The 17,586-nt window shown below is 49.2% G+C and overlaps 1 protein-coding gene across 2 annotated transcripts; it reads right to left on the bottom strand.

Annotated features, from left to right (window-relative positions):
- Positions 1–542: 542 nt before the first annotated feature.
- LOC310963099 (uncharacterized protein) lies at positions 543–15,611 on the bottom strand (the record flags this gene model as incomplete). Of its 2 annotated transcripts, XM_083935751.1 has the most annotated exons (12): positions 14,969–15,611; positions 13,257–13,854; positions 12,855–13,007; positions 10,939–11,031; positions 10,475–10,685; positions 7,660–8,736; positions 5,493–5,821; positions 5,209–5,374; positions 3,590–3,701; positions 3,063–3,183; positions 2,160–2,493; positions 543–697 (listed from the first exon to the last, which is right to left on the bottom strand). In XM_083935751.1, exons 2-12 carry the CDS (start codon positions 13,833–13,835, stop codon positions 543–545), a joined length of 3,330 nt encoding a protein of 1,109 aa, XP_083791877.1. In that variant the 5' UTR covers positions 13,836–13,854; positions 14,969–15,611. The 2 variants fall into 2 exon arrangements, with proteins under 2 accessions (XP_083791877.1, XP_083791878.1); XM_083935752.1 differs by lacking the exon at positions 10,939–11,031 and having other exon boundaries at positions 14,969–15,610.
- Positions 15,612–17,586: the final 1,975 nt, after the last annotated feature.

A 17,586-nucleotide genomic window follows, 5' to 3' on the forward strand; every position in this document is an offset into this window, starting at 1 on the left:
CTCGACCCTGACGCTGACTTTTCTCCTCTTCTTTAATCACAGACGCGTTTCTGTGCAGAATATAGTGATAGAAAACATGACACTCTCATGAATCACTTACAAAGTCTACCTATAATCATCATCATCATCATCATCATCATTATTAATATTAATATTTGTACACACACAGCGGTTATGTTAGCTACTGGATAGATTTGTCGTCGACGTCACGTTCCTAAAAAAACTAAATAGACAAATTTTATATATTAAATGTTCAAAATCCTTCATGAAATCGCTCCAAATGTACACAAAGTTACAAAAACGTCCCGCCGCGGTTCGAGGACGACGTCCAGGTGTCTCCGCGCGCCCGTCCCCCGTCTCCTAAGGCCACACCTCCGTTTCACATCTCATCAGTTCCCGTCTCTTTTTGTGACTTTGTTCTGTCATCCTTGGTGTCAGCTTTAAAAACTCGCTCTCCTCTGCTGCGTGTCCCCCTCTCCCTCTCTCTCTCCCCCTCTCCCCCTCTCGCTCCCCCCCCCCCCCCCCCCCCCTCTCTCCCTCCCTCACTGGTTCTTCAGCGCGTTGATGTGAGCGCAGATCTTGAGGGCCGGCCCCAGTTTGATGTTCATGCTGGTCATCAGGTGGTCCTCGGTGAGCAGCAGCAGAGCCTGCCCGTCGATCTCCTGCAGCCGGAACGCCTCGGCCACGTCGCCGCAGCCTGGGGACGCCAAAGACACAACGACACACGAGGATGTTAGAGGTCATGCATCAGGGCGGGCTCGTCTCGTGCACGCTTCTGACATATAACGGTGAAAACAGACGCACGAAACCAAACACAACCTTTTTCCTCATCCTGACCAACCAACGCTAACGCTAACATGACTAAAATGGTTGTTTTAGGGCGCCCTCCCACTGTTCCTCCGTCCCGCGCCCCGTGCTTTAGGGTCCTTGTCCCCCCCTCCAGGCCCGTTTGTACTCACACTACCTGGGCCTCGGAGAATGCTTCTTGCTGCCTATACGTCATCACGCCGTAACACGTCACACGCATTGATGACGTCATGGCGATGCGTGGCTTTGTTTCCAGATCTTTCCGTAGACCTCAGAGTTTTTGTGCGTCTTGTCGACTGTTTTTGAATCTTTTCATCGACCAAATCTGCAGTAAACACTCCACCTCCGCATCACACCAACGTGAACCTTTCACCGCCATTGTTTGAAATGTCCGCGCATGGTCCCTCCTTCTTTTTTCTACGTCCCAACAGGCGCACAGGAAATGACCTCAGAACCGCCGTAGGCCTCGTGCTCGTACACGTGCGCACGCTCGTGCTCGTACACGTGCAAACATGCTTTACTAAAGCCCACCTCTCCCAAACGGGCCGTGGACGGCAAGCGTGCCGCTCCTAGACGTGGTACGGTTGCACTCACACTGGTCAAAGGAACCAGACTTTAGCTGTGGAACCTGTTTGGGCACGGTGCGGAGGCACAGTGTGAGTGCGCCCTGATTGGCTAAAATGGTTGTTTTTTGTGCCTTGTTGCAGTTTCCGGTTTCGTGTGTACTCTTCACTTCTTCATGCAACATGTTTCATGACGGGCTGCTCTCGTGCACGCTTCCAACATATCATATAATCTCTTCTTTGAGTTCATTTCACTCTGTTTTAAATGCGTCTGTGTCACGAAAACTGTATAAATAAAGTTTATTATCATCGTAATGATTATTAAACTTTATTTCCTAGTCATGGTCACATGAGGTGGAACCCGAGAAGCAAAACCAAGACCAGAAAATCATTTTTATTCTTCTTTTCTGTAGCGTCCGTCCGTCGTTGTTGCTTTGGTGTAATGTTTTATTTGCCCGTCACGCTCATTATGAAAATATTAATCATTAGAGTTCATAAAAAACACCTAAAGACGAGTATTAACTTCCTGAAAACCTTCAAAATAAAAGCCTCTCTGTGTTCTGCAGTGAGAGATTTACAGCTTTGTTTTTGTCTTCCAGATGTTTAAAGAACGCACGCCAGCGATTTTGTGAAACACTTAATTGGATGAGCGGCGACGGAGAAGCGGCGGCGTGTGTCATCTGCTGTGGATTAACGCTCCCGGGTGTCTGCGTAAATCAAACGGGCGGTTCTCGGTGATGCTGGCGGCCACCGTGGCGACGCCGCGCGTGTGTGTTTCATTAACATCACCTGGAAGTGTGTGGATGAAGGCCGTGACGTCCTCCACGCTCCACTGGGAGGGGGCGGGTTTGAACGTGGTCGTGGGCGTCGACGAGCTGGTCAGCGCCGGTGCAGACGCCCTCCTCGCTCTCCGCGCCGCCCGACGCTCCATCCTGGCTGTCATGGCGACCGCGGGATCCTCCTCCCCGCCGTCATCGTCCTCCTCCTCCTCCTCCTCCCCTCCTCCCTCCATGTCCTCCTCCTCCTCCTCCTCCTCCTCCTCGTCTTCTTCTTCCTCTTCTGCCGCCGTCGCCTTCTCCTTTCCGTCCTTCTCACGGCGCCCGGCGCTCCAGAGGTCACGAGGCTGAAAAACACGGTGAGTTCATCCTTCGTTATTTTAAGACTGAGGATCCAGAAGGTTCTGCTTCATTCAGACTCTTTTGTTTATTTTCTCCTTATAATAAAAATAAATAACATTAATTAAATATACATAAATAAATATAACTGTAGATATTATAAACTGTATGGATATAATACAATAACAATATAATAAATACACTGTATATTACTGTATACATGGTGGTTTTATTGGTAAAATCAATGTTTTATTGGTAAAATCATTGTTTTGTTGGTAAAAATCATTGTTTTGTTGGTAAAATCATTGTTTTATTGGAAAAAATTATTGTTTTGTTGGTAAAATCATTGTTTTGTTGGTAAAAATCATTGTTTTGTTGGTAAAATCATTGTTTTGTTGGTAAAAATCATTGTTTTGTTGGTAAAATCATTGTTTTGTTGGTAAAAATCATTGTTTTGTTGGTAGAAATCATGATAAACTGACTCATTAACGATAAACACGACAGTTTTCAGTGTGACTGAAGTCGACTCTTTGTACTCTGAGTGTTTTAAAGCGGTGGTTAGTTCAGGGTCCCCTACCAGCCGCAGTAAAAGAGGCTTCCCAGGGACGGACTCGGCCCGGTTCAGCGCCGGGCGGGGCCTCTCTGACCGGCTCCCTGCGCTCAGAGCCCGCAGACGCTTCGTCAGACGGACGTTAAACCTGACGGAAGAAGAGAGAAGCGTGTTTGAAATCACACTCTTTAACACGTCTCTACACACACACACACACACACACACACACACACACACACACACACACACACACACACACACACACACACACACACACACACACACACACACATCCTGCCAGCGTGACAACAACACATCTAAACACACCGCTGCACTTCAGGAACCACGTCTAAATTTCACACACACACACACACACACACACACACACACACACACACACACACACACACACACACACACACACACACACACACACACACACACACACACACACACACACACACACACACACACACACACACACACACACACACACACACACACACACACACACACACACACGTTCTCTCCCAGCCAATGGAGGCCGGTCTCACCCGCGTGCACAGGAAGTGGAGCAGAAGCGTTTGGACCGCATGAAGTTGTGTGCGTGGCCTCTCTTCCCGCAGAACTGGCAGTGCAGCACCGTCCTGTCCCTGTGAGCCGACACTGTGTGTGTGTGAGAGAGAGAGACGGGGTCACCGGTTTGATTTCCGTTAAAGCTGCACGTTATATTTCTGTCATTAGATTTTTACTGTGTTCGGCTCGATGCAACTGAGAGAAGGGTTTTGGTTTTTCCATTTTATATATTTAGATCGTGGATTGTTTCTCGAGGTAGGGAATGAGTCCTGACCCCAAGTGAAGGAGTTCAAGTCCCTCGGGATCTTGTTCACGAGTGAGGGGACGATGGAGCGTGAGTTTGGCCGGAGAATCGGAGCAGCGGGGGCGGAGCTGCAGTCGCTCTACCGCACCGTTGTGACCAAAAGAGAGCTGAGGAAGGCAAAGGGGCTGGATCTACCCTCAGTCCTGGTTCCTACCCTCACCTGTGGTCATGAAAGCTGGGTCAGGACCCAAAGAACCAGGTCCAGGTCCAAGCGTGTGAAATGTGTTTCCTCAGGAGGGGGGCTGGAGTCTCCCTTAGAGAGAGGGGGAGAAGTTCAGCATCCGTGAGGAACTCGGAGTAGAGCCGCTGCTCCTTTGTGTTGAAAGGAGCCAGTTGAAGTGGTTCAGGATCATCTGGTAAGGATGAACCCTGGGCGCCTCCCTAGGGAGGTGTTCCAGGCACGTCCAGCTGGGAGGAGGCCTCGGGGAAGACCCAGGACCAGGTGGAGAGATTAGATCTCCACACTGGCCTGGGAACGCCTCAGGATCCCCCAGTTAGAGCTGGTTAATGTGGCCCGGGAAAGGGAAGTTTGGGGTCCCCTGCTAGAGGTCACAGTGACCTTTTCAGTTCATCTTTGAAGAAAATCCCTCCAGAGTTCCTGAGATATTGCGTTCCCGAGAATGGGAAGCACGTGTGACCTTGACCTTTGACCTTTAAAATCTAATAATTTTATCCAAGTGGACATTTGAAGAAAATACATCAAGGTGTTCCTGAGAAATGGGAAAGATGTGAGTTCACAGTGACGTGAGTCAGTTCATCTTTGAGTCCAAGTGGATGTTTTTGCCAAATTTGAAGAAAATTCCTAAAAATATCCCTTTCACAAGAATGAGACGGACAGACGTGAGGTCACAGTGACCTTTGACTTTGACCTTTTGACCTTAGAAATCAAATCAGTTCATCTTTGAGTCCTAGTGGAAGTTTGTGCCAAATTTGAAGAAAATCCAGGGGTTCCTGAGGTAACACCTGTTTAAGAGACGGACGGACGACCCGAAAACATCGTACATCTTTCTAAACGTCTGTTTTTATTCTGACTTTTCTTTGAGGATGCGTTGTTGATGATTTGAAGATGATACTGAAGAAGACAAACGCTTTTATTTTGGTATGAGTTTCGGTTTCTAACACTTTCCATCTTCTCATAAGAATGCTGATCTGTTAGAGACCTGGTGGACGAGCCCCCAATGTTTCAGAGAACTGAGTACTTCTTAGTTCTTTACCATTGTTAAACCTTATTCTTTCACACTTAGAGATATTTTTATTGGCGATCTGTTTGAGACCCGGTGGAGAGGCTCTTACTGTTGGCGGGGTCGTCTGTGTCTCCCGCCTCCTCGCCCTCTGACTCGGTGGAGTGCTCAGCTTGTTTCGCTGCGTCCGTCACGGGCAGCGCCGCGCTCCCGTTGGTCCCGTTCACCTCCTCTGGTTTGGTCACCTGCTCTGGAACCAGCAGGGACGAGCGGTTCACCTGCACCACACACAGGAAGTTAAACTCTCCACAGAACCTTACGTACGTTATCTTACTTTACTTTACTTTACTTTGTGTGTGTGTGTGTGTGTGTGTGTGTGTGTGTGTGTGTGCGTACAGGAAACGGTTGGAGCCCCTCCTGGATCACAAATCCCTCCACCAGGTGAGTCAGAACCTGCCGTCCCTCAGGCCACGCCCTCGGCTCCCAGGGGCTGCTCAGCGATTGGCCGAAGCTCCCCGACTCATCCCCCGATCGTCCGCAGGGCTGCGTCTCGGTCTCGGTTTGGGACTCGTCGACCGTTTTGTCAGCTTTCCCCGTCTCGTGCTGCGACAGGCTGAGGTCGGTCGGGTGGACGGTCTGAGCGGGGAGGAGCGGGGGAGGGTTGTCTGCAGACGGGGGAATGAAGGGTGAGGAGGGGGGAGACTGGGAGGAGAGGCTGGACAGAGCTGGAGAGAGAAGAGACGAGTTAGAGCAGTTAGATCGTTGCCAAATACAAATATTCATACTAAGCTGTTTCCACGGTGACTGGCGTTGAAACGTCGCCTTTCAGTCGACGTTACATCTCTAAAAAAACGCTGATATCAAGTTTTTCGTGATCCCACTAAACACTGAACGTCTGCGGATCGGGTCTATATTGGGTCCATCGGTCCATGATCTAAACCTAGCCCCCACTACAGCCACTTCCTGTTTGATCCAATCAGGAAGCTCCGTCAGCGTCAGTTCTCTGAGTGTCCACTAGGGGCAGGTTTCATAACAGAGCAGTTTCTCATTGAGCCCCATGTTAAACAGGCCGTTTACAGAGCATCATTAAACCTGTTTAAGGACAAAAGAACATTCTAGTCTGTGTGTTTAGATCAGGTCTCCATGACAACACTGAGGGGGAGGGGCTAGTTTTTATTTTATTGGAGGTTAAAGTTTATGAATAATTAGGGGCGTGGCCTCTTGAGTGACAGCTAGCCTCTGGCCCTCACTTCTCCTCGGAGGTAAACGGATGGATTTTTTATTTTTCATCTGCGACGACCCAAAAACATCGTACAACTTTCTAAACGTCAGTTTTTATTCTGACTTATCTTTGAGGATGCGTTGTTGATGATTTGACGATGATACTTTAGAAGACGAATGGTTTTATTTGTGTATGAGTTTCGGTTTCTAACACTTTCCATCTTCTCATAAGAATGCCGATCTGTTAGAGACCCCATGGACGAGCCCCCAATGTTTCAGAGAATGGAGTACTGCTCAGTTTTTATCATTTTCAAACCTTGTTTCTTTCAGACTTGGAAACATTTGTATTCATTCAAATTTGAAGAAAATCCCTCCAGGGGTTCCTGAGGTAACACGTTTATAAGAGACGGACGGACGACGACCCGAAAACATCGTACAACTTTCTAAACGTCTGTTTTTCTTCTGACTTTTCTTTGAGGATGCGTTGTTGATGATTTGAAGATGATACTTTAGAAGACGAACGGTTTTATTTGGGTTACGTGTCTGAGTTTAGGTCTCTAACACCTTCCATCTTCTCATAAGAATGCTGATCTGTTATAGACTCGGTGGACGAGCCCCCAATGTCTCAGAAAATGGAGTACTGCTCAGTTTTTATCATTTTCAAACCTTGTTTCTTCCAGACTTGGAAATATTTGTATTCATTCAGATGAGAGAGCGAGCCCTGTGATTGGCTGTTCGACTAAAGCAGATGCAAGTTCGTGTTTCTTTGGTGGAAACCCGTCTGCGGCAATGGCGGATGACTGGACGGGGAAAGATTGCGATTTCACGTTTGGAAAAACCCGCGTGAACGTGTGAATGTGACAAACACTGTGAAAGCGCCGTGAGTATTCAGAAGACTAGAAAAGTCCATTTACCATTCAACATAAACCCGAACTTGTATTAGCAGTAGCCGTGTGCCTTTGGCTACGGTTAGCAGGAGGCTAATGTATTAGCAACCTCCGACATTGTGGTATGGGTGGCCGCTGTGACCAGGCTGTTAATCATTTAGCAGTTTACCCGTCCATGATTTGACGATGATACTGACGAAGACAAATGGTTTTATTTGTGTTTGAGTTTCGGTTTCTAACACTTTCCATCTTCTCATAAGAATGCCGATCTGTTTGAAACCCGGTGGACGAACCCCCAATGTTTCAGAGAACTGAGTACTCCTTATTACCCGGGTGGTCAATAACACATTTGTCTTTAGTTTATCATTGATTTACACAATCTTTAAACTGATATTCACTTAAATGGAGTTAGCAAAGGTGAAATCTGCGCCCTTGAGGTCTACAGATGAAGGTACCTGACTGGTTGTCGGACTGTGTCGACATGTTCTCGCAGAAGTCCTCCTGGTTGACGGGCTGCAGGTCCCGGTGAGACTCTGGTAGCCTCTGGCTTTGTACCGAGACCTCTGGAACCGCAACCGAAACTGGAGCTGGAATGAGACGCAAGGCGGGTTTTGGTTCCACGCTGGATTCTTTAACAGTGTCCGCCGTCGGGACAGGGACAGGGTCCGTGTTCTGGTACTGGTGGAGAATCTGACCGGTCAGGTTCTCAGACTGGTCCATGGGGGTCTCTCCTTCCTCTTCCTCCTGCGTCTTCTTCTCCTCGCCTCTTCCTGCTCTCTGGCCGTCCTCCGTCACTTCCATTTGTTCTTCCTCTCTGGCTGTTTCCACTTCCTGTTCCTTCTCAGCTGGAAGTCTCTGTTTCTCCTCCTTCGCTTTCTCTCTTTGGTCGTCTGTCAGGTCTTTACCAACGCTGCCCTCCTCTCTGACTCCTTGTCTTGTGCATCGTCCTCTCTCTCGCCGCTCTTCGCTCTCCTTCACCTCTCTTTTCGGGGTCAGAGTTTGTGTTTGAGGACCGGCCTGACTCGGAGGGGAAGCCGGGCTCAGGAGGGACGGAGGCGAGGGCAGGGGAGAGGCATTTTTTGGCAACGAGGGGTTCACAGGAAGAGGAAGCACGTCTTCCCCGCTCAACGTCCTATTTGATTGGCTGGAGAGCTCGTGCGACTCTACAACAGGAGGCGCCGCCGACTGCACGGCGTGGGTGTACGTGCAAGGTTGCGTCTGGCGGCCCGAAGAGAGGGCGATGATTTGCAGCTGCCTCGCTGCGGACGGCGAGCGCTCGAAATGGGAGGAAGCAGACATGGGGTTGGCCACGGATAACGAGGCGTGCTGGGATTGGCCGGGCGCCAGCATAGTTTGAGTTAACGGGCAGCTCTTCAGTCCAGTCAGCGGCCTGCTCATGGGAGGGGCCTGACAGGCGGGGGCAGCAGCGATCGCTTGGAGGGTTGAGGTTTGCCGCGGCGACACCGCTCGGTGACTGTTTGGAGAGTGAAGTCTGGGTCTCAGAGGGACGGCTCGCACCGGAGAGTAGAGAGCTGCAAGAGAAGAAAGATAGAAAGTTAAAAAGCAGCTAACTTATTAATGGATTCATTGTTTGCGCTTGTTGTCAAACTGTTCTTAGTGTACGTGTATTGTCGGCGTGCAGGAGCCCCGTTTGTTTACATGCAGCCCATTTAAATCCCCCTTAAAGGCTCAGTAGGCAGCTTACTTTTGGCAGCATTAGGCAAAAACCTCCATAATAACCTTGGGGATAATGGAAGTGATGTGAGAGAAGATCAGACCTCTGCGTCTCTCCTTGGCTCGGAAGACTTTGACCAATCACAGAGCAGCTGAGAGAGCCAGCCCTGTGATTGGCTGTTCGACTAAAGCAGATGCAAGTTCATGTTTCTTTGGAGGAAACCCGTCTGCGGCAATGGCGGATGACTGGACGGGAAAAGATTGCGATTTCACAGTCGGAAAAACCCGCGTGAATGCGTGAATGTGACAAACACTGTGAAAGCGCCTTGAGTAGTCAGAAGACTAGAAAAGCGCTTTATAAGTACAAGTCCATTTACATTTAACATAAACCTGAACTTGTATTAGCAGTAGCCGTATGCCTTTGGCTATGGTTAGCAGGATGCTAATGTATTAGCATTGCGTTATGGGTGGCCGCTGTGACCGGGCTGTTAATCATTTAGCAATTTACCCGTCCAAGAAAAGAACAGCGAGCTCCGAGTCCAAGTTCAAACCAATGTTATCCCCAACTTCTCTCCATCTCTGAAACGCAACGGCCACATCGATACGCGTTTTATTATTATTATTATTATTATTAGACAGGCGTCCACAACCAGCTCCGTGTTGCTGGAGACGCCTTTTGTTCCTTTGCTCCAAAAAATATCGGCTAAAGAAAATCAGCAGTCCGTAACGATCATCGGCTAAGGCTGGTGAAAAAAAACGTTATCTGCATCGGCCCTGAAAGATCCATAACGGTCGATCCCTTCATCAGTTCATGGACCATCTGACCAGGACAAGGACCAGGACCAGGATCAGGACCAGGACCAGGCTGGGACTGGTCCAGGACCTGGACCAGGACCAGGCTGGGACTGGTCCAACTATCTGGTGTGAGAGCCAGGTATTTAACCTCTCACAGGCCGATGATGTCACTGGAACCCTTTGTGCTCCAAGTGCCAACGACCGTCGTTGGTGGGAAGTTGGTTTGGACTTCGTTAGTGCTGGTCTAGTCCCAGCCTGGTTCTGGTCATGGTCCAGTCCCAGCCTGGTCCTGGTCCAGTCGTTCATGGAAGTTGGTTTGGACTTCGTTAGCCGGTCCAGTCCCAGCCTGGTCCTGGTCCTGGTCCAGTCCCAGCCTGGTCTTGGTCCTGGTCCAGTCGTTGGTGAAAGATGGTTTGGACTTCGTTAGTGCTGGTCCAGTCCCAGCCTGGTCAAGGTCCTGGTCCTGGTCCAGTCGTTGGTGGGAAGTTGGTTTGGACACTGTTAGTCCTGGTCCAGTCCCAGCCTAGTCCTGGTCCTGGTCCAGTCGTTGGTGGAAGTTGGTTTGGACTTGGTTAGTGCTGGTCCATAAACCTCTGTCGTTGTCTGTATTCGTGTTGTTTACTCTAGGTTTCCTGCGTACTGGCCCTTTAAGTGCAGCAACAATAAGACTAATTCTTCTGTTATTAACATTGTAATGAAAAGCACGATGACCATTGTAATCATGATGGTTAAGTGATGCACCTACACCCCCCCCCCCCCTCCATGGTCACACCCCGCGTGACTCAGCCCTCTGGGACCTACTTGGAGGCGGGACGGAGAGGTGGCGGCTGGGCGTGCTCGGGCTCTCCGTTGCCGCGGTGCAGGGCTGTGGTCGAGGCCTCAGGGGGGGGAAGAGAGGGGCGTGAGGGCGAGAGAGGGGAGGCGGGGCCGAGGAGGGCGGCGGCTTCAGGCGCAGGGACGGGGGGATGGTGAGGGCCCCTGGGGGAGGAGGTCTCAGGGTGAGACTCTGGAGCTGGAGAGGAGACAGAAACATCAGTTAGAGCTCAAACACATCGTTTCACTGCGTCCAAGGTTTTTGATAAACCCCGCCCCCAAACGGAGGAGACGGTTAAGTTTAGACCACTTAAGGTGACGGTTAAGTTTGTGAGAACAGCCTGAAGTATTCATACTTGCAGGTGAACAGTTGACACAGTCTAGGGCTTTTATTTTGAAATATAAGAACGGAACAACAGGAAATCACACAAAAGGTCGGATCTGCTGCTCACCTGAGCGGAGGCAGGGTTAGAGGAGGAAGAGGAGGAGGAGGAGGAAGAGGAGGAGGAGGAGAGGGCAGGTCGCATAGCAGACGTAAGAATCAGCTGCAGGAAAAGGAAAAGAGAGGAAACAGGAAGTAAAGAAGAAGAGCAACATCTTCAGTGGATCTCCATTTTGAATTGTGTCCAAATCAGTTTTTTCACTTCTCCTCTTTCAAATGTTGAGCAATCGTCACCAAATTTGGCGCGGAGCGTCTCCGGATCGTGCCAGAACAACTGACGTTTTCAGATTTCCGATGTTTCGTACGGTTTCTCTACAGCTGGCCCTCAAAGTTTGCTCCGATGCTGTGGGGGCGGGGCTTATGTCACAAACCGCGTCACACCTCCCCAACGCTTTGCGATATTGGAACCACATTTGGTGGACGCGTGTTAACGTGACGTAGGAGCGGACGTGGGGAATTTGGTGGCGTTTGGCCAATAGGTGGCGCTGCAGCAGCATCATCTGACCATAAAGGACGGAATCTGTCTGTCTGCGTTCGTCTGTCTCATATCTCAAGAAACGTTCACGCGATCGACTTCACGCTTGGCGGGCGCGTCGCCGAGGAGCCAAGATGTTGATCGGATGAGCGGTTCTCGAACGCTCCGAGCGATCTGCTCCAATACGCTGCTCACAGGCGCCGCACGAGTGCATTCAAGTACAAAACACTACTGTAAAACTCTCAATGTGTTTCAGGAGAGCTCCAAACGCTGACGTGAGGCAAAACTCCCAACAGCGTCTGTATTTTCCGTGTAACCTGAACGCCTCATCGCTCTAAACGCCGCTTCTGTCTTATTTAAATCCTCTAAAGTCGTCTTTCCTTTCCTACGTGGGGGGAGGAAGAGCACGGAGGAGGGAGGAGAGAGCCAGGAGACGGTTTGGCGGCGCCGTCGGGGAGGGAAGGACGCGATCGACTTCACGCTTGACGGGTGTGTCGCCTGGGAACCGAGATGTTGATCAGATGAGCGGTTCTTGAACGCGGCGAGCATTCGGCTCCAACAGGCGCCGCACGAGTGCATTCAAATACCAAACACTACTGTACAACTCTCAATGTGTTTCAGGAGAGCTCCAAAAGCTGACATGAAACATGTTTTAAGGTAAAACTCCCAACAGCGTCTGTATTTCCCACGTAACCTGAACGCCTCATCGCTCTAAACGCCACTTCTGTCTTATTTAAATCCTCTAAAGTCGCCTTTCCTTTCCTACAACGGGGAAGGAAGAGGACAGAGGAGGGAGGAGAGAGCCAGGAGACGATTTGGTGGCGCCCGTCGGGGAGGGAAGGACGCGATCGACTTCACGCTTGACGGGTGTGTCGCCTGGGAACCGAGATGTTGATCAGATGAGCGGTTCTTGAGCGCTCCGAGCGATCGGCTCCAATACGCTGTGTTTCAGGAGAGCTCCAAAAGCTGACATGAAACATGTTTTAAGGTAAAACTCCCAACAGCGTCTGTATTTCCCACGTAACCTGAACGCCTCATCGCTCTAAACGCCACTTCTGTCTTATTTAAATCCTCTAAAGTCGCCTTTCCTTTCCTACAACGGGGAAGGAAGAGGACAGAGGAGGGAGGAGAGAGCCAGGAGACGATTTGGTGGCGCCCGTCGGGGAGGGAAGGACGCGATCGACTTCACGCTTGACGGGTGTGTCGCCTGGGAACCGAGATGTTGATCAGATGAGCGGTTCTTGAGCGCTCCGAGCGATCGGCTCCAATACGCTGTGTTTCAGGAGAGCTCCAAACGCTGACGTGAGGTAAAAATCCCTACAGCGTCTGTATTTCCCGCGTAACCTGAACACCTCATCGCTCTAAACGCCGCTTCTATCTTATTTAAATCCTCTAAAGTCGTCTTTCCTGCCGCTGCACTCGCCGGGCTCGTCGTAGAGATCCGTGTTTACCATCTGAGCCCGCAGCAGCACCTGGTCTTGGCCAGACCCTTTGAGACCTTTCCCCAGGAGCAGGGTCTGCTGGGAGACCCTCTGCCTCACGGGGGAAGGGATCTGATTGGCTCGTACACAACCAGGTGTTCCCCCGGGATGAGCCTGCGACACCTGAAGACAACAAGAGAGGAGGGAAGCAAATGAGGACGAGCTGCAGTCATGAACCAACAGAAGGAAGATTTTAAGATGTTTTAAATGAACTGCTCAGGTACAACACAACGGTTTAGACCACTAAAGGAGACCGTTAAGTTTAGACGACTAAAGGAGACCGTTAAGTTTAGACGACTAAAGGAGACCGTTAAGTTTAGACGACTAAAGGAGACCGTTAAGTTTCTCCACCATGTGTCGGTGACCTGTTACCTGTCTTCCAGGGGGACTCGCTGGTGTGTGAAAGGGTGTGATTGGCGTGGAGGTCGGCGTGGACACGGGCCGAGTGTTCCCGTTGGTCAGGCCGGTGGAGGTCTTGGTTGACATGGTGGCGATGGCGTGCGTTGAAGAGAGCAGCGGCGAGGCGGCGCTGGCTACGACGGGGGAGGAAGAGGACGGAGGAGGGAGGAGAGAGCCAGGAGAGGACTTGGCGGCGCCCGTCGGAGAGGGAAGGATGGGGCGAGAGTACGTGCGGAGGGGGGGCGTCGCAGTGGCGGTGAGCTTAGGGGGAGCGGGGACGAGCATGTGAGGAGATGACGTCGCCGCCGCCATCTTGGGGACGTGGGCTGCAGAGATGGAGGGCGCGGGGGTGAGAGGGGGAGGAGGGGAGGAGGTGGTGGGCGTCAGCGTGGGCGCAGGTGAGTCCAGGAGCATGGGGTTGGGGGTGAGCCGCGGCGGGGACGGGGTGGTGGGGGTGGAGGGGTCGGGCGCGTTGGCGACGGTCGGAGGGCTGGTCCCATTGGTGGCCTCGCCGTGTTCTGATTGGCTCTGACGAAGCAGCTCCCTGTCCATCCTTCAACACTTTAACACGCTGCAACACAGAGAGAGAGAGAGAGAGAGAGAGAGAGAGAGAGAGAGAGAGAGAGAGAGAGAGAGAGAGAGAGAGAGAGAGAGAGAGAGAGAGAGAGAGAGAGAGAGAGAGAGAGAGAGAGAGAGAGAGAGAGAGAGAGAGAGAGAGAGAGAGAGAGAGAGAGAGCGACTCATCAAACACACAAATATATATTTAATACACATCAAAGTGTCTGTGATCAATATTCTTATAACAGTGAGGATGACGTCAAAATAGATGCAAAATGACTAAAAATAGATGCAAAGTGACTAAAAATAGATGCAAAACCAGCACAAAAAGATGCAAAATGACTCAAAATAGATGCAAAACCACCACAAAAAGATGCAAAGTGACTAAAAATAGATGCAAAACCAGCACAAAAAGATGCAAAATGACTAAAAATAGATGCAAAACCAGCACAAAAAGATGCAAAATGACTAAAAATAGATGCAAAACCACCACAAAAAGATGCAAAATGACTAAAATAGGAGGAGAGACAAAAATATATAGGCCTAAGTGATAGTTTTGCATCTTTTTGTGGTGGTTTTGCATCTATTTTTATTCATTTTGCATCTTTTTGTGGTGAAGATGCAAAATAAAGATGCAAAATGACGCTAACTGACTTTAATTTTTTGTGTTACAAGTTTCCTTAAATGCAGAAAGACACACACACACACACACACACACACACACACACACACACACACACACACACACACACACACACACACACACACACACACACACACACACACACACACACACACACACACGCAAACACACACATATATGAAAACATGTCACAAACAGCAGGTCTGTGGTGTGACCGGCGTGAGCGCGCATGCACCCCGCACCCCGCTAACATCCTCCTGGAGCAGGTGCCTCTCACATCACAGCTGCTCACATCTGGCGCGCGCGCTCACGCAACAGTCACCAGTGACGCTGACAGTTAGGCCACAGATCACGCGTGTGACTATCAAAAAAAAAAAAAAAAAAAAAGATGGAGCCAGGCCTTCGCGGTGGAGAAGTCTCACGATAATAACATTGGGAGGCATCGGCGTGTGCGCGGTGCGCGTAAAGCTCCCCGGTCACCTACCTCCAGAGATCGGCGTCGTCCTGCACGTTAGTCCCGGGGAAGCACCTCCGCGACACCCCGCATGTTTCCAGAAGAGCTCTCGCTGTTGTCAGATGAGCGGCTCCGGGGCTGCTGCGGCGGGGGCGACGGGCTCGAATGGGCGTGTGTGGAGCCTCACTTCCTCGTCTGACAGCGCAGAAGGAGCCGCTGCGAAGTGCGCGTCACCTCCCCAGACAATAATCCCGCAGCCTCGCCTCTGGTTCCCCCGCGGATCCCGCACTCTGGGCGCAGAACACGCAAAGTTGCGCCCGGACGCAGGCCCGTTTATCATGTGCATGTGTGTCGCACTTTTAGATCGGGGGTTTCATCGCGTCCCGGGTCGGAGCGCTCCGGGAATCCAGCAGCCAGAAAGGGGGTCAGGGTGCACCCGCCGTCCTCCCGTGGACCCCCGCCGTCACACCTGTGCCGGGTCTGTGGTGGGTCTGAGCCCGGCTCGGGGCCACCGTGCAGCGGCTGCGACAGGCCTGGTTAGTCCGCTGCTGGAGAAATGCAGTGGAAGGCAGTTTCTCACACGGGGAGACAAGAGCGAGACAGCACCACTCAGAGCCCGGGAGGACCGCGGAGACCGGGGGGACCGGCAGCGTGCACGGGGCCGCTCACGCTGCAGGATGCACGCGCTGAGCAGCTTTACATGGGTCCATATTAAATATAAAAATATAATACACAGTTTTATCTTCCCTCCTCAAACAGTTTATATATAAATACAAATATACTTTATTGTTTCCTCCCGTGTCTGTTATTTGAGTCATTTTGCATCTTTTTGTGCTGGTTTTGCATCTATTTATAGTCATTTTGCATCTTTTTGTGCTGGTTTTGCATCTTTTTTAGTCATTTTGCATCTTTTTGTGGTGGTTTTGCATCTATTTATAGTCATTTTGCATCTTTTTGTGCTGGTTTTGCATCAATTTTTAGTCATTTTGCATCTTTTTGTGGTGGTTTTGCATCTATTTATAGTCATTTTGCATCTTTTTGTGCTGGTTTTGCATCTTTTTTAGTCATTTTGCATCTTTTTGTGGTGGTTTTGCATCTATTTTTAGTCATTTTGCATCTTTTTGTGCTGGTTTTGCATCTTTTTTAGTCATTTTGCATCTTTTTGTGGTGGTTTTGCATTTATTTATAGTCATTTTGCATCTTTTTGTGCTGGTTTTGCATCTTTTTTAGTCATTTTGCATCTTTTTGTGGTGGTTTTGCATCTATTTTTAGTCATTTTGCATCTTTTTGTGGTGGTTTTGCATCTATTTATAGTCATTTTGCATCTTTTTGTGCTGGTTTTGCATCTTTTTTAGTCATTTTGCATCTTTTTGTGGTGGTTTTGCATCTATTTTTAGTCATTTTGCATCTTTTTGTGCTGGTTTTGCATCTTTTTTAGTCATTTTGCATCTTTTTGTGGTGGTTTTGCATCTATTTATAGTCATTTTGCATCTTTTTGTGCTGGTTTTGCATCTTTTTGTGGTGGTTTTGCATCTATTTTTAGTCATTTTGCATCTTTTTGTGGTGGTTTTGCATCTATTTTTAGTCATTTTGCATCTTTTTGTGGTGGTTTTGCATCTATTTTTAGTCATTTTGCATCTTTTTGTGCTGATTTTGCATCTGTTTTTAGTAATTTAGCATCTTTTTGTGCTGGTTTTGCATCTGTTTTTAGTAATTTAGCATCTTTTTGTGGTGGTTTTGCATCTGTTTTTAGTCATTTTGCATCTTTTTGTGATGGTTTTGCATCTATTTTTAGACATTTTGCATCTTTTCATGAACAAACAAATGCAAAGAAAACATTAAAAACAATATAAAGTATTTAGAAGAAAATTCAAACATATGTTTTATGTTTATTATATTATAATATTTAACATGAATCCAACTGTTCATAGATCAGTGTATTTGATTTTTGTCGCATCAATAAAACAAATACGTGCTGTTCTGTGGTCACGTGACGTGCTGTAGAGTCGCGTGTCAGTAATCTGATGAGCTTCTGTGATTGGACAGCCAAGACTCTGCTGCGTCACTCACTTTAATCTTTAATCCGACAACAGCGACACACCGGAAACCAGACCTTCAAAGTAAAACGGAGAGTTGCAAATTGAGTGTTTTCAGTTCATCAGCAGATGATTTTATTAATGAAGATGATTCTAATCAAAATAAATAAATAAAAACTCATTCTCTGATCAGAAACTGGGCACATGAACTTTATCAACAATGGGAATAACGTCAGGAATCAGGAGTCTTCACAGGGAAGCGTTACCATGAGTGAATCACAGCTGTCAATCATCAGGTACCTCCCGCTCCATCAACAGGAACACGTGTTTACCTGCAGCCTCCAGGGGCGAGCCGGGCTTTCAAAGTTCCGTCTTTACCTTGTCATGAAACAGTTCCTCTTAAAGGTTGAATATGGAGAATGATCAGAGCAGCTCCATCTAGTGTCTCCAGATCATCGTCGCAACAACAAAACAGAAGTCCAGCAGTGGGGTTGCCAGGTTGGTCAGACCCGGCCCAGTAGCTCCAGGAGACCGGAGTCTGTTTGAGCCTGTTTGAACCCGTCCCCTCCAGAAAACCACAGCATCAAAACAAGGATTAGAGGAGTTTGACTG

This window comes from Echiichthys vipera, assembly GCF_963691815.1.
Source record: "Echiichthys vipera genome assembly, chromosome: 21".
Lineage (NCBI taxonomy): Eukaryota > Metazoa > Chordata > Actinopteri > Perciformes > Trachinidae > Echiichthys > Echiichthys vipera.